This window comes from Kogia breviceps, chromosome 2 (assembly GCF_026419965.1).
Source record: "Kogia breviceps isolate mKogBre1 chromosome 2, mKogBre1 haplotype 1, whole genome shotgun sequence".
NCBI classification, from domain to species: Eukaryota; Metazoa; Chordata; class Mammalia; order Artiodactyla; family Physeteridae; genus Kogia; species Kogia breviceps.
The window spans coordinates 37,243,184-37,259,043 of record NC_081311.1 but is presented as its reverse complement, the minus strand read 5'-3'; the positions used below and the strand labels follow the sequence as shown (position 1 = coordinate 37,259,043).

The 15,860-nt window shown below is 42.1% G+C and overlaps 1 protein-coding gene across 8 annotated transcripts in view; it reads right to left on the bottom strand.

Annotated features, from left to right (window-relative positions):
* PANK1 (pantothenate kinase 1) overlaps positions 1-15,860 on the bottom strand; it is a 108,531-nt gene that overhangs the window by 59,674 nt on the left and 32,997 nt on the right. The window contains exon 1 of one of the 8 annotated variants that reach the window (XM_059054556.2): positions 4,558-5,466. The exons of 4 other annotated variants lie outside the window; for them this stretch is intronic. In XM_059054556.2, the coding sequence (XP_058910539.1) occupies positions 4,558-5,254 (697 nt within the window). In that variant the 5' untranslated portion in view covers positions 5,255-5,466. Of the gene's footprint in view, positions 1-3,667; positions 4,529-4,557; positions 5,467-15,860 lie in introns of those variants that run through there. 3 more of the 8 variants (XM_067025075.1, XM_059054567.2, XM_067025076.1) reach the window with 3 other exon arrangements.

Sequence of the window (15,860 nt, the reverse complement as noted above, 5' to 3'; positions counted from 1 at the left end):
TGGTAGTGAGGGAAATAGGGAGAGCCCGGTAAAAGGGTACAAACTTTCAGTTATAAGATGAATAAGTTCTGAGGATTTAATGTAAACATGGTAACTATAGTTGATAACACTGTATTGTATAACTGAAATTTGCTAAGAAAGCAGAATTAAGTGTTTTCATAAAAAAGTAAATATATGAGGTGATGGATGTATTTCTTAACTTGATGATGGGAATCTTGTCACAATGCATGCATATATCAAATCATCATGTTCTATACTTTAAATATATTGCAATTTTAAATGTCAATTATACCTCAATAAAGCTGAAAAAAGAAAATAAATAAATGAATAAAATATCCAGGATTTCAAGGCAACATTTATATACTCTTTTGTGCCATTTCTGTTTCTTCTCCAAAAAGTATATATTCACCAATTTCATCAAAAATAAAGAGTTATGTACAAAGTTGTTGCTGCAGAACTGTTTATGATGTTTAGAGACTCTAGCTGCAGCCTAAAGCTATGAGAGACAGGTTAAATAAATTATGGTATATCTATTTAATGGAACATTAGGAATATAATACAACCATTACAAATGATGCTTTAATGCTGTAAGAAAATGCTTTGGCTAAAATTTTTAAATAAAAAAGGATAAATTGGGAGTTTGGGACTGACATATACAAACTACAATATTTAAAATAGATAATCAACAAGGACCTACTGTATAGCATAGGGAATTCTGCTCAATATTCTGTAATAATCTAAATGAGAAAAGAATTTGAAAAAGAATAGATATATGTATATGTATAACTGAATCACTTTGCTATACACCTGAAACTAATACAACATTGTGAATCAAATACAGTCCAATGAAAAGAAGTTATCAAAATCTTATCTTAGTGTGATCCAAAATTACCGTTAGCACATTTTAAACAGTCATTTTCTCTGAGTGACGGTACTGTGAGTACTTTTTCCTGCTTTTTTCCTCCATTTTCGTATTACCCAATATTTTGGGGGGGAAGGGGGGAAAAGGTAATTGTGGGGCTAGGAGTGTCATAGCTAATCAAATAAAACTTTTCGGTCTTTCTTATTGTAGCCCCTCCCTCCTTTTTAAGTAAGGAAGTCATTCTGAGGTGTCTCTGCCAGCTCAGTCGTCTTGTCCTGTGGGTTAGTGGTGGACAGTGTTCTGTATGGCGGTGATGACAGCTGGCATTTACTGAATAACTGCTATATGCCAAGCAGGAATCTAGTTCTTTATGTACATATTATCTTATTTAATCCTCACATCAACCTGATGAGGTTGTATGATTAGCTCCATCTTACCAATACTGAAACTGAAGCATAGAGGTTAAATAAATGGCCCCAGGTCATCCAGCTGCAATTCAAACTCAAGCCCTCCAGAGTTTGAATAACTACACCATTTACAAACATTAGGCTCTTGGCATTTTACTAGGACTATCATTAGTTTAGAAATATTTGATATATGAGCTGACTCCATACGGAGTCAGCTACTTATGTATGCTTCAAAAAAATCAGAGTACCAAGGAGCATGCAAAAGGAATCTCCCTATAGAGACCTCATGGAAACTCCACTGAAGGAATATCGCCATCATCTGTCGTACAGATGGAAATGGCTACTTCAATGAGGTGGTGATGATGTCATCTGTACCTTTTTCATCAACATCAATCAAACACTCAAATATCTGTACCCGTGTTGCACAGCGTATGAAAAAAACTACCATCTCTAATAAGACTTCCAACTTAATTGCGGAGAAAAGACCAATAACATACATGGAACAATCAGCACAAGGCAAAAATAAAAACTTTAAAAAAAAAATAATAAAATGCTAAGCTATGTGGCAGACTGGATAACTAGTGTAGAAGTCATGTAGAAAGAACCGTCAGCTCTGAAGTACCTTAGAATCTGAAGGTACAGTATAAGAAACAATACTGAAGATCATCTAGCCGACTCCAGCATTCCAAGAGGAGAGCTAACTTGGTTGAGGGCACCCAGTTGCTAAAGTAACCAAGAAAGCTTGAAGAAGCAATTAAGTCTTGGAAAAGCTTTCCAAGGATAAGCACAGTGAGTGAGGTGATCTTTTGATAAAAAGAGTGGACGGACAAGATTTCCTGATTTAGCAAAATCAACCTGCCACTATTCTGATTTTTAGATTACAAGATTGTGAATAGTCCTTGCATTGAGGGAAAAGATTTAAATTTTTTAAATAATAAAAAACTACTGAATTGTTTGTTTCATTCCATTCATTGTTTTTAAACATGAAGTATTTTAATGTTTATTGCGCTCTACCCAAAATATTAGCAAATAGAAACATACCTACTCATATATGCAATCCAGGTGCCTATCTGACAGAAGTGATATCTGGCTGCCCTAAAACACCTCTGGTTTGGACAGAAGCAGGAGTCTGAAGTTGCAAACTGTAAGTAGGACTTAATTATTTGTCCAGCTTTGATGCTTTTATAAATCACATACTCAAATTTCATTTAAAGCATGTAAACACTCTTTGTAATAATTGCTTATGTAAAAACCTATCAGTCATCAGAAAATAGGGATGTGCTTGAGTCTAAGTAGAGTTGTCTTAGATTACCTAAATATCAACTGATTGGGCAGGTTTTTTTTTTCTTTTTTTGGTAAGAAGATACTTGAATGCTAATAGGCAAGGTATAAAGATACTAAATTAAGCCTAGTTTTAACAGAGATTTTGGTAGTCAACACAGTAGATGTGGCTCAGAACATGTAAAATTTATTTCAGAAATGTTTGTTCAAATTTGAGAAAAAAAAACATGATAGGATATTGAAAAGTCAATTTTGATGAATTCTTTTAAAAAGTTGATAAATAAGTATGATCGCTAAACTTAAAATAACTATGGTTTTCATTAAGAAAATACAACACTAATACCTGACAAAGCACACAGGCATAAAGTTATACTTTCTTGTATTCTAGAATAATACTTCCTGTAGATTGCAAGCAAAAGTTAAGGCTCAAGGTTATTTTTTTTCTGCCTTCATGCTATTGTTAATAGAGTGTATTTTCAATTCCTCAAAAATTACTTCAAGAGGTATTATACACTCAGTTAAACACAGATCATTTAAGCTAGCAATACTAAATACTCAAAGCAGTTCTCTTTCGTTATATTTTAGCTATTTACATTGTGAATTCTCATACAGTTTGTTAATGTAAATCAGAGAAATAACTAAAATGTGGCTTCAAAAGAAGCAAAACAGGTTAATAAATCATTAGGAATCAATGCTAAATCCATAAAGAAAGTCATTTTCTAACAAGACTCAAAAACAAAAGTAAACAGAAATTCAGGTGTTAGATGCCTTCCTTACAACCGTAGCCAATCTGCTGTATGGGTTCAAAGTTCCCGACAACACGTTAACTTTCAACCGAAATATTTCAGACCTACAAAACACAAGTATCAGAGTTACCGCGTCCCACAGTCGAGTTAAAATGCTTTCCAAAGTCTCAGAGACTTTAACTGAATGCAGAAAAGCTAAGAGTCTAAGTTGATAAACAGAAACAGAAAAAAGTGAAGCTGTTTGCCAAATATCAAGCTTCTACAGACGAATCCAAAGCATATCTAGCAATTTCCCTATGTGAAACAGAATAACCTATATGCAAAAGGTGCATGTTTGAATGCAATCACTTATTAGCATGCATTCTACTTACTTTGCTTTCTGCCATTTATAAGCTTCATTAAGGAGACCCAGAAAGAGGTAACAAATTGAATTAAGTTCAGCTCAGATAGAAAAACCTGTTGTAAACTCGATCTACAATTTGCATCGAATTCCAGCGGGGAAGGGACTCTTCACAAAGTAACATATATACAAGCTTTAGATTGTGAAATAACGCATTTCAGCATTCTGCACTGTACAGTACTATTAGAAACCTCAACTCCACCTCCCCACTCCGCGAAAAAATTAACCTCCAATCTTCATTGGTCCACATAGTTCCGGCCCACATGGTATCAGTGGGTGTGTCCCTCCCCACAGGTGCTCTCATTGGCTGCGAGGAAACAGCGTTTAATAGGCTGTGATTTTCCGGGGCTGTCAAACTCCACGCCTCCAGACCTCGCGCTTGCGAATAGGCCCAGGGAGCTGGCGGCTTCTCTGCGATTCAAAGGGCAAGCTGACTGCCTGAGCGCCAACCCAGAAAGACGAGCTCTCATAAGGGAAAGGGGCGAGGAGAAGAACGAGGGTAACTCAGGCTCTCCACCCGCCGCTGCTCTACCCCTACTCCCGGACCCCACCAAATGTTGACACACGTGCATTTCCCCACCGACAAATTAGTAAGGTGGCCAGTGCGTTTGCCTTCCATAGAGCCGTGACCTGAGGAGCAGATCAGACTCCGAGTCCAATCGGCCTATTCTACAGATGGAAGCAAGCAAGGGTCAGGCTTAGGGCAACGATCTGTAGTGCTTGCGCCCCCTCAGAGTGGTCCGCCGACGGTGGGCGCTGGTGTGCACGACGCGAGCTTCCGTGCCTGGCCCGCCGCTCCCGGGTGCCGGACCCCGCGCTGCGCCTGCCTGGCGCCCGCGCTCCCCTCCCGGAGGGACTTACGCGGCCTGTTCTTCCTCCCCGAGTCCATCCTCCTCCGCAGCCGGCATTTCTTGGCCGGGGAGTCGTGCAGAGGGGGCGGCGGCTGTGGCTGGAGCTCTGGCTGGAGCGGGAGGCGCCGGGGTGCCGCGTCGCCGCCGCCCGGGAGGCTCCGGCTGCAGAGGTGCGGCGGCTGGATGGGAGACGGGTGGAAGCCGTTGTGCAGCACTCCGTTCACGGCTGCAGCGCCAGCGCTGGCGGACGTCCCCGGGGCATGCGGGGCCGAGCGCTCCGGCTGCCCGCCGTGGTCGCCCATGCCAGGGGCTGGTGGTGCGGCGCGCGGGGCCCGGCTCAGGCGGCCTCGCTGGAGGTCATTCTCGGGCGTCTTTATTTCCCCGGATCCTCCTTGCGGCTTCCGATTCAACAGCCGCAGAGCCGGCGCCGGGGGATGGCGAGCCGGGCGCTCCTCCCCTCCTCCCGTCGGCGCTCCAACCTCCTCCACGCCCTGCCCCCCGCGCGCCGGCCCCCCGGCGCCGGCCTGGAGCATGCCCACTCCCGGCGCGGAATCGGGGATACCAGCGCACCCCCAGCCGGGGCCCTGGCAGCCCGCCTTCCCCGGATCCCCCAGCCGCGCGACTTCAAACGCGGCTTCCTCGCCTCCCAGACCTGTCCCCGCTACTGAGCATGCCCAGTCCTGCCCGCCACCGCCGAGCTTCAACATGGGGACTGAAGTTCTCTGGCTTTGCAAAGGAGAGATGGGCGGGTTGGGCTTTGTATGGCGGAGCGAGCCGAGAGGGGACTGGGCGAGGCCGGCGCGAGAGGAGCGAGCAGCTTCGGGAGGAATGCAGGGGGAAGACAAGAGAGGTTTGGGTTTGCTAATCCTGTCCCCAGTGAGCTAGATACCTTTGCAAGGTCATTCACGTCGTGCCCTCCTCCCCGAAACCTTTGTGAGTGTGTGTGTGTGTGTGTGTGTGTGTGTGTGTGTGTGTGTGTTTAGTGAAGTGACCAACTACTCACAGGCCTGAGGGGAAGGAGAACGATTATTTATAGAAAGGTAGGCGGATTTGGAGAGGGAGAGGATTGTAATTTCTTTGCTGGCACTCACAGACACCACTGGCCTCGCGGAGTTGTCTTTTGCAGGGAGGAAACCTAGGAATTCAGTGTAAGGACAGTGAAGGTCACAGATGTAGGCGGGATTAACCAGTGCTGGAAGAGACCAAGTAAACAGAAGCAGTCCCAAGCTATAAACAGCACTTTCCTCACCCAGAAAGGACGTTTAAGAGACAATGTCACTCTATTTATAGAGTAAGGAGTTGCCTGTGTTTTAAGAAGGGAAGGCAGCATCGCAGGGTAGACGACCCCACCCATAGGCTCTGGAGTCGGAGCTGGGTTCAAATTCCAATTCAGCCCCTGATCAAACCAAGAGAAAGCCATTGCTCAAGTTAACACACCTGGTGACAGGGAACAGGACTGGACACGCTCAGTAGGCAGGACAAATTTGGGTGGTGAGGACCTTCCTAAAGCTGTGTAATCCTGTGGAGGCCTCAGCTTTTGAATCTAACTAGGAGCTGTCATGCGAAATCTATCTGAAAGTACCTGGTAGAGTCCTGGCACACAGTTAAATGCCCACAAGAGGTGGTTATCCTTATTATACTGTTATTATTAGCAGATCACCCTTCATTTCTAACAAGGGGAATACACCATACTCACAGCCATATTTACTGTGTAACTTATTGTGTGTGATGTTCTCCATCATCTGTTACTTACTTAATCTACCGAGGAGTCAGAGGCCTCGGTGCATTCAGCAGCAGCCAGGGCCTGCACCTTGTTCGGAATTCCTTCCAGCAAAGCCTGACCTAGAATCAAAGCTTTAGAACCCATGACCACTTGGGTGCTTTGGTCCATTCACACATTTTTTCAGATAAGGAAACGAAGCCACAGAGGGATGGCTGAAGTTATTAAGAACAAAGCTAAAAATAAACCTTATTCTCCTATATTTGCTTCCCTGACCTTATTATACTTTTGAAGATGTGGAGAAAAAACCTAGGTGATCTGGCCCCTCCCTGCCTCGTCTTGAGCTCCTGATGCTCCCTCTACAGAGAAACCTTTCAGTTCCTCAAACACACGAATATCCCGTTGCAACTGCTGTTTCCATTGCCTGTTCCCAGACCTCTTTGTCTACTAGGTTCCAGCTCAATCCTCAAATCTCTGCTTCATCTGCTTATATTTAAAGAAATCTTCCCTGATCCTTAGGACAAGATTAGGGCTCTCTCCTCCTACACTTGACCTTCATGACTCTATAGGTCTGCAATGCTACAATGGGGGTAATCATAGAACATCACTGAGTTGTTACAGTGATGAAATGAATACATATGTAAAGTGTCCACAGCACATCATAGGTGCTATGAAAAAGTTAGATATTATTTGATTGTCTCCCTCCACTACACTGTAATCTGCATTAAGGCAGATGACTCTCATTCACCATTGTATCCCTAGGAAGCTCTTGGTAATCATTTGTGACTGAATAAATGACTTTGGTGATATTTCACCTAGGCTGTCTCTCACTTTCTACTGTAAATTTGCTATAAACAACAAAGCAACAACAACAAAAACCTCCATTGTTACACCTAAATATTCAAACATAAAGTTTTCAAATTCCTACATAATTTAAGCCGAGTAGTTTAGGAAGCACATTACATCAGAAATGCAAATAGAAGATTTAGCAATGCAGTATCTCCAAGGACATATTCTCCCTAGCTTGATTCCCAGGCATGGTGAGGAAGGCCTGAGCCAGGTGGCTCAGACCCAGGTAGGGCAGAAGTACTGGTTTGGGGACAGAAAGTCCTCCACCTGCTTCCTTTCTCTCATCGTCATCAGGCTGGTGCCCTGGATGTGTTACACCCTGAATGTGGTAGAGAGGATGCCAGGAGGCATCTCACAGGTTTATGGGGGCAGGGGGTGGTTTCGGAGGAGTAATTTTGAGGCATGAGCTATCATGTGCTCCAGCAGGGGAGTTGAACAGATAATGTTTTGAAGAGAAGGAGGCAGGAGAGTGCCACAAGGCACTCTCTCCCTCTGTTCATTTTAAAATTTACTAATCATTTATTAAGCATGTACTATATTGTAGGCAGTAAAACAAATGCAGGGAGTACAAAGCCAAAATAAATGCCTTCGTTGTCCTCTAGGGGCTTACAATTCAGAGAGAGAGGGAGAGGAAAGTCAATGGTTCTCCATCATAAGAATAACCTAGGGAGCTTTTTCCTTTTAAACTTAGTGTTGAAAATAACATACATACAGAAATGTACACATACCCTAACGGTAGAGCTCAGTGAATTTTGCACAAATGAACATGCTGTGTAGCCAGCACCTGATCAACAAACAGGACATGACCAGTCACCTAGGAGAATTTTTAAGAGCCAATTTTGGGCCGAGGTTCATAGAACTTCAGTACGTTTGGAGCACAGGAGTCTGCATGGTGATGATGGTGATGATGATGATAAAGATTTTTTAAATTAAAGAAACAAAACACTAACAGTAACTTTTTTAAAAACAGGATTAAAAAAAAAATGCAGATGGTCCTTCCTTGGAGCAACAATGAATGAAACAAAGTATGTCACCAATGCCATGGAAGGGAATTCTAGAGGACTCCAGAGCACTCCAGAGAGTGAGCAATGATGGAATAGGAGGACAGAGGAGGAAGATGGTGCTGAGATGGACGTTAAGACATGCTTCAGAGAGGAAATGACCCGTAAACTGCATTTTGAACAATAATGGGATTTCATCATGGAAGGTGGAAGGAATTCCATTCAGAACTGTGGGAGTGGAGATCTGCCGGTGTTTTTGAAACCATCTGGCATGTTTGGGAACCTGCCAGGAGTTCAACAAGGCTGAAACACAACCTGCGAAGGGAGGAGGTGAGTGATGGCCAAAAAGGTTAGATGGGGTCCAAATCTCATATGGCTTTCTGCACCACAGGAAACAATTTGGACTTTTTCCTGAAGGCCATGAGAAACCACTGAAGAGTTTTAGGTTGTGGAAAAACTACTAGATTTGCATCCTGGAAGGATCTCTGGCAGCAGTCTGGAGAATAAAATAGGAGAGGAAGTTCCTAGTTGGAAAGACTGGATGGAAGACTACTGGAAACAACCAGGAAAGAGGTGAGAAGGGACTGAGTGAAGGACACACCATTCAGAATGAGATCATCGGGTGGATTTAAAAATTATTTAAAGAATCTATAGAATTTAGTGGCTAATTGCAGGGTGAGGGAGAGGTAAGGCTAGGATAATTTCTGTGTTTCTAGTTTGGGCAACTGGGAATGTGGTGGTTTCAGCATGCAAGATAAAATATGCAGAAAAGGAGCGATTTTCTGCCTATATTCTCTTTGGGTTTTATACTTTAAAAAGGGTGATCCTTTAAAAATATAGATCTTATCATGACATTCTTGTACTTAAACTTACATTGATATGTAAGCCATATCAATATTTGTCTAACTCAACCCTTCCTCTCCTCCCCTTTCCTTCCTTCCTTCCTTCCTTCCTCTCTCCCTCTCCCTCCCTCCCTCCCATAAAAAGGGACATCAGTACTAGTTTTTTATTACTCTAAATTAAAGACTTGTAATTTACTGTTATTTTTTGAAGACACAGATAAAACCTGTCCACCATGCCATCATTACACATTATCACTATAGAAATTCTAGTTCCTTGCTAAAATGGAAATAAAGCCAAATTTGCCCAAGTTTCTACCCCCTTAATAGCCACACGGATGACAGTATGAGCTCGGAGAAAGGGTACTCTTCAAGACATAGTTTAAAAAGAATTACTAGAACTTTAACTGCCAGAATTATATCGACCCAAAATGACTTGTTTTGCTTTTTTGCCATTTTGCTATCGGCATTGGTACCTTTCTTAGAGATTTGCATGGGGCACCTCACATGAGACACTATTTTCGAGGACAGCGCTGTTCTCAATGACCCTGTTTCTCATGCTGCTTTCTTCAGGGCCCTGGGGAGGAGCGCTGCCCCAGGCAGTCAGGGGCCAGCAAAAGCAAACAAACGCTGCTCTGGTGAGTAATGTACTATGGGGAGATCCTGATGACCCCTGCATCAGCGCCTCCCTCTTTTCCTTTCTTCAGAATTGAGCAGCTACTACACAGCAGGCACCAAGCTAAGTACCAGGGATACACTCTTAAGAAAAAACCAAGTCCCTGTCCTTATCTAGATTACAGAAAAGACAAGCCTTAGGCACATAATCACCACAAGAGCAAAACTGTAAGTGCTTCCCGTGAAGTGCAAAAAAAGGGTAAGACGGGGCTTCCCCGGTGGCGCAGTGGTTGAGAGTCCGCCTGCCGATGCAGGGGACACGGGTTCGTGCCCCGGTCCGGGAAGATCCCACATGCCGCGGAGCGGCTGGGCCCGTGAGCCATGGCCGCTGAGCCTGCGCGTCCGGAGCCTGTGCTCCGCAACGGGAGAGGCCACAACAATAAGGGCCCGCATACAGCAAAAAAAAAAAAAAAAAAAAAAAAAGGGTAAGATTTCCAGTGCCATGAGGGCGCACACCAGGGGGACCTGGCCTAGTCTTAAACTTTAGTAGCTGAAATGATATTTAAGTTGAATTCTGAATATCGAATCGAAGTTAACTAAGGTGGGGGTGGAGGTGGAGGAGGTATTCTTACCATAAATATGGTAGGCACTTGCTGACTGACAGGATGAATTGACCCTGTCCCTCTCAATAGGGCAAATCAAAAGTAAGGAAGATTATTATTCACTGGAACAAACCATTGGAGAGGGTTCAGGCCAATCCCATTCTCTTTACTGTTTTTCTATATGGGTTGATGGAGCATTTTCTACTCGGTACTATTGTTGCCTATTTTAGTTTTTTGTTGTTGGGTTGTTTTTGTTTTTGTTTTGTTTTTGGTCAACAGAGGTGGAAAAACATATCATTAGCAGCTGCCACTACCAGTAATAACCGTGTGTACAGGAATGTAGCACACCTCACATGAGCCAACTTCCTGTCAGTCACTAATATTTTCTGAACAGCTACCAATTATGATTTGGTGAAGGGAGGTGGAGTGTGGCTGCCTAGAAATTTGATAAGCTATAATCAGAGCGACCCCAAGTACTGGGCAGAAGTTTAGGAATGGAGCTGGGTTTAGCAAAATGATAGTAGTCTTCTTATCTAACATTTATTGAGTTCTTACATGCCATACACTCTACTAAGCACACTATTGTCATCTTTTTTAATTAGCACAGTAGTCACGTGAGTTGGGTACTGTTATTATCCTCATATTTTGAAGGAGAGAACTAGAGGTTAGAGGTTAACTTGCCCACTTTAACACAGCAGGAAATGTATAACAGACATTTGAAGTCAGGTCTGGGTGGCCCTAGAACCTGCACATTTCATAACTCAGCCACAGTGCCTCCCAAAAGGTGGCGTATCTCCGGTCACCTGTAGACTTTACGCCATGGTTGCGAATACCTGATACAGTATTCCACTGCCCACACAGCATTGCTCTTCATAACAATTATTGGGTCCCTTTATTTCTCACTGAAATGTTTTTGCAGTCTAGTATCTTAGAGTTTTGACTCCCAAAGAGCCTTTTTTCCCCTTTTTATTTTAAAAATTTATTTATTTATGGCTGCTTTGGGTCTTCGTTGCTGCCCGCGGGCTTTCTCTAGTTGTGGCAAGCAGGGGCTACTCTTCATTGCGGTACGCATGCTTCTCATTGCGGTGGCTTCTCTTTGTTGCGGAGCGCAGGTTCTAGGCACGCAGGCTCAGTAGTTGAGGCACATGGGCTCAGTAGTTGTGGTGCATGGCCTTAGTTGCTCCGCAGCATGTGGGATCTTCCTGGACCAGGGTTCGAACCCGTATCCCTGTGTTGGCAGGCGGATTCTTAACCACTTCGCCACCAGGGAAGTCTGTCCTTTTTTTTTTTTTTTTTTTTTTTTTTTTTTTTAACATCTTTATTGGAGTAAAACTGTTTTACAATAGTGTGTTGGTTTTTCCTTTACAACAAAGTGAATCAGTTATACATATACATATGTTCCCATATCTCTTCCCTCTTGCGTCACCCTCCCTCCCACCCTCCCTATCCCACCCCTCTAGGTGGTCACAAAGCACAGAGGTGAACTCCCTGTGCTATGCGGCTGCTTCCCACTAGCTATCTAATTTACATTTGGTAGTGTGTATATGTCCCTGCCACTCTCTCACATCGTCACAGCTTACCCTTCCCCCTCCCCATATCCTCAAGTCCATGCTCTAGGTCTGTGTTTTATTCCCATCCTGCCACTAATCTCTTCATGACATTTTTTTTCTTAGAGTCCATATATATGTGTTAGCATACAGTATTTGTTTTTCTCCTTCTGACTTACTTCACTCTGTATGACAGACTCCAGGTCTATCCACCTCATTACAAATAACTCAGTTTCATTTCTTTTTATGGCTGAGTAATATTCCATTGTATATATGTGCCACATCTTCTTCTTTTTAAAAATTAATTAATTAATTATTTTTTGGCTGCACTGGGTCTTTGTTTCCCTTTTTATAAAAAAAGTCCTAGTTATTATCATTCTCTATTTTATATACTTATTCAACTAATATTTTTAAATGATGCTACCACGTATAATCCACTGTTCCCAGTTACAGTGATAAGCAAGGTAAAAAGTCCCTCCCATCCTGGAGCACACCTTCCTCTGGGGAAGGGGGCAGGAGAAGTCAGAAAATAAACAATTAAATAAATAAATACAGACTGTGTTAAGTAACATAAAAATCAAATCAAATGATGTGAAAGAGAAATATTGGAAGAAAGGAACCAGTTTACATGGGGGTAGTTGAGGAAACCACATTGATACTGGTTCCTGAAGGTTGAGAGTCTGAGGTGTGAAGTATCATGTAGAGAGATTTGGAAGAGCATTCCAGCATATGGAAGAGGCAAAAAAAAATGTGTATCTATATCTGTATCTATATCCATATCCATATCTACATCTCTGTGTATGTGTGTGTGTGTGTGTGTGTATGTATTCATCTCTTCATCACCAAAGTTCCAATATTTGGGGGGATGCTGGTGAAGAGGGGGTATGCACATTCCTTTGGGAATGATATCAGTGGAAGGGACAGGCTTCGATTAGGGTCTCAGCATTCAGGGCATTCAAATTTGTCATATAGCTTCCCTGTTTTCTGGGTGAAGTCCCCTATGAATACTGAAGTTTCTTCAGCTGCAAGTGATAAAAGCCACTTTAACTCATCTCCTCATAAAATGAATTAGTGCAGGGAATTGGGTAAATAAAAATCACTGGAAAGTTTGAAGGAACAGCCTCTAGGCTGGGCTCCCAGTAATGAATCCCAGAATCCCACCACAGGATCAGCTTCCTAAGGGAACTTCTGTAAGGGAACTGCTACTTCTTGTACAACAGTAAACCAAGAAATCAGGGAGTCACTGCTCCTACCGCCGGGTCCAGGACTGACTGTCTCAGGCTGAATGGAAACCTACAAAATTCTTGTCCTGTATTCTGTCTCTCCAAATCTATGATGTCCAAGACAAGACACTGGGACCCCTGCTGCCATGGCACCACCCACCAGACAAAACAGCGGAAGTGCAGCCTCCTCCTCAATCTGGCCTTCCAGATGCTGCCCAGGTGCATCTGCTTGGCTGGGCAAAGCCCTGTACAGGACCCAAGTTCTTAAGGGAGTCTGGGAAATGAAGTATGCAGTTTTCTCATGTGTAGTGCACAATATGGCATATTACAAGGGGTTGAAATGGAGTTAAGTGAGCCCATCTATTTGCCTACCACAAAACTCAATAGAGAATTCTGAAAATTAGGTAGCATGGTTTGCCCGGGACTTTTCTGCATCCTGGAAACTCCCTAGGACAGTTGGTTACCCTATGAGGTAGCCAGGCTTGAAGCTCCCTGTAAATTCTTTCAGAGGGGCTGAAATTGAAAGGACTAAGCAAGTAATAACAACAATGATATTACATACCATATGTTGTTAGGAGTTCTATCTGTGGGGGGTTGGAGGAATTGGGAGATTGGGATTGACACAGATACGCTAGTGGTACTATGTATAAAATAGATTACTAATGAGAACCTACTGTACAGCACAGGGAACTCTACTTAATGCACTGTGGTGACCTAAATGGGAAGGAAATCCAAAAAAGAGGGGATATATGTATACGTATAGCTGATTCATTTTGCTATACACTAGAAACTAACACAACATTGTAAAGCAACTATACTCCGATAAGAATTAACTAAAAAAAAAATAAAACAGTTCTATCCCTGAAGTCACTCAGACATAGGTTTGAATCCCAGCTCCTCCTCTTAGCCAGCTTCTTCTTTTATCCAGCACTTTCCAACAGAATTCTGTGGTGGGGTAAATGCACTATATCTACACTGCGGTGGCAGTCACTAGCATGAGTGGTTTTTGAGTACTTGAGACGTGGCTAATGTGACAAAAGAACTGGATTTTAAATTGTATTTTTGTTTTAATTAATTTACGTTTTTAAAAAATTAACTTATTTTAAAAACCACTTTATTGAGCTATGACTGACATATAAAAAACTGTATATATTTAATGTATACCACTTGATGAGTTTAGAGATAAGCATATACCTGTGAAACCATCACCACAATTTTTCACCACAAGTTTTGGCACAAACTTATCCATCACTTCCAAAAGTTTCCTTTTGCTCTCTTTCCCTACTATTACATTATGATGACGATGATGATAGGAACACTTAACATGAGATCTACCATCTTAGCAAATTTGTAAGTACACGCTATTATTAAGTATAGGCATTATGTTGTACAGTAGATCTCAAAGACTTAGCTTGCATAAATGAAACTTTGTACCCTTTGACTAATACCTCCCCATTTTCCTCTCCCTCCAGCCCCTGGCAATCACGGTTCTACTCTCTGCTTCTATGAGTTGGAGTATTTTAGATTCCTCATATAAGTGGTATCATGTAGTATTTGTCCTTTTGTGTCCGGTTTATTTCAGTTTGCATAATGTCCTCTAGGTTCATCCATATGTTGCAAATGTCAGGATTTCCTCTTTTATAAAAGCTGAATAATATTCCATTACACGTACATACCACATCTTTTTTTTATCCATTCATCCATTGATGGACATCTAGGTTGCTTCAATGTCTTGGCTACAGTGAAGAATGTTGTAATTGACATGGGGGTGCAGATATCTCTTCAAGATCCTGAGATCAATTCCTCTCTATATATAATCCCAGAAGCGGGATTGCTGGATCATATGGTAGTTCTGTTTTTTAAGTTTTTGGAGAACCTCCATATTGTTTTCCATAGTAGCTGTACTATTTAAATTTAAATAGTAACATGTGGCCACTAGCTACCGTATTGGGCAGCAATGTATACAATGGGGATAACAGTGGTGTCTACCTCATTTACTTATTTATTGAACAAATACTTACAGAGTATCTTCTGTGAGCACCTACAGGTATTGTGCTAGGGAGAACATCATGAAGCTTACAACCAGTAAGGCAATCAGACCCATTTAACAGGTGAACAAATAAAATAACTACAGTTTACAGTTAGTAGTATAAAGGAAGTAAGCAAGATAGAGCTTTACAGAATAATAGGGGGTGCATTCTTTAGATGAGGCATGAGAGGAAACCTCTTTCAAGAGATGGTGAATGATCTAAACTACCACTACCTTCCAGCTCAGTGTAGCCATGTGACACAACTCTGGCCAGCGGGACAGAAGTGGAAATGAGCCAAACGATGTTTCATCAAAGATTTGGGTTTTTTTCATAGCAAAGGAACTGGTGAACCAATTTGAGGACACTCCCAAAGGGCAAAGATGAGACAATTTGAGCATTAATAAGGATAATAACTGCAATGTGTTGAAACTCATCAAATACGTTTAAATCCAAAAGTTCATAAAGACAACATTTTTAAAAAGGCTGACTGGTTATCATAGGACGACACTAGTGTGAATCAAGTCATTATTTTGAAAACTGGTAAACTTAGGAAAAGAATCAAGCATTTATCTTTCCTTTATTTTCTGTACCCATTGAGTAACCTAATAATAAAGGCAGGAAGTTTCTCTTTATAGAAGTATTCCAGCTAATAAATGAAGGAGGAATGATATAATTAAAACATCACCATTTTATAACATAATTAATGGACCTAGGCAGTAATCATCAAAAGCTGCTATTATCACAAAGAGAAACAATCAGACATTAGATGCTTTCAGATAGCAGAACATAACAAAAAACAAACCTGAATCTAATCAAATCTGTAGTTCCAACTATGAACTTATAAGATATGGAAGACAGAGGACACCATCCAGATGCGATTAGGAAAA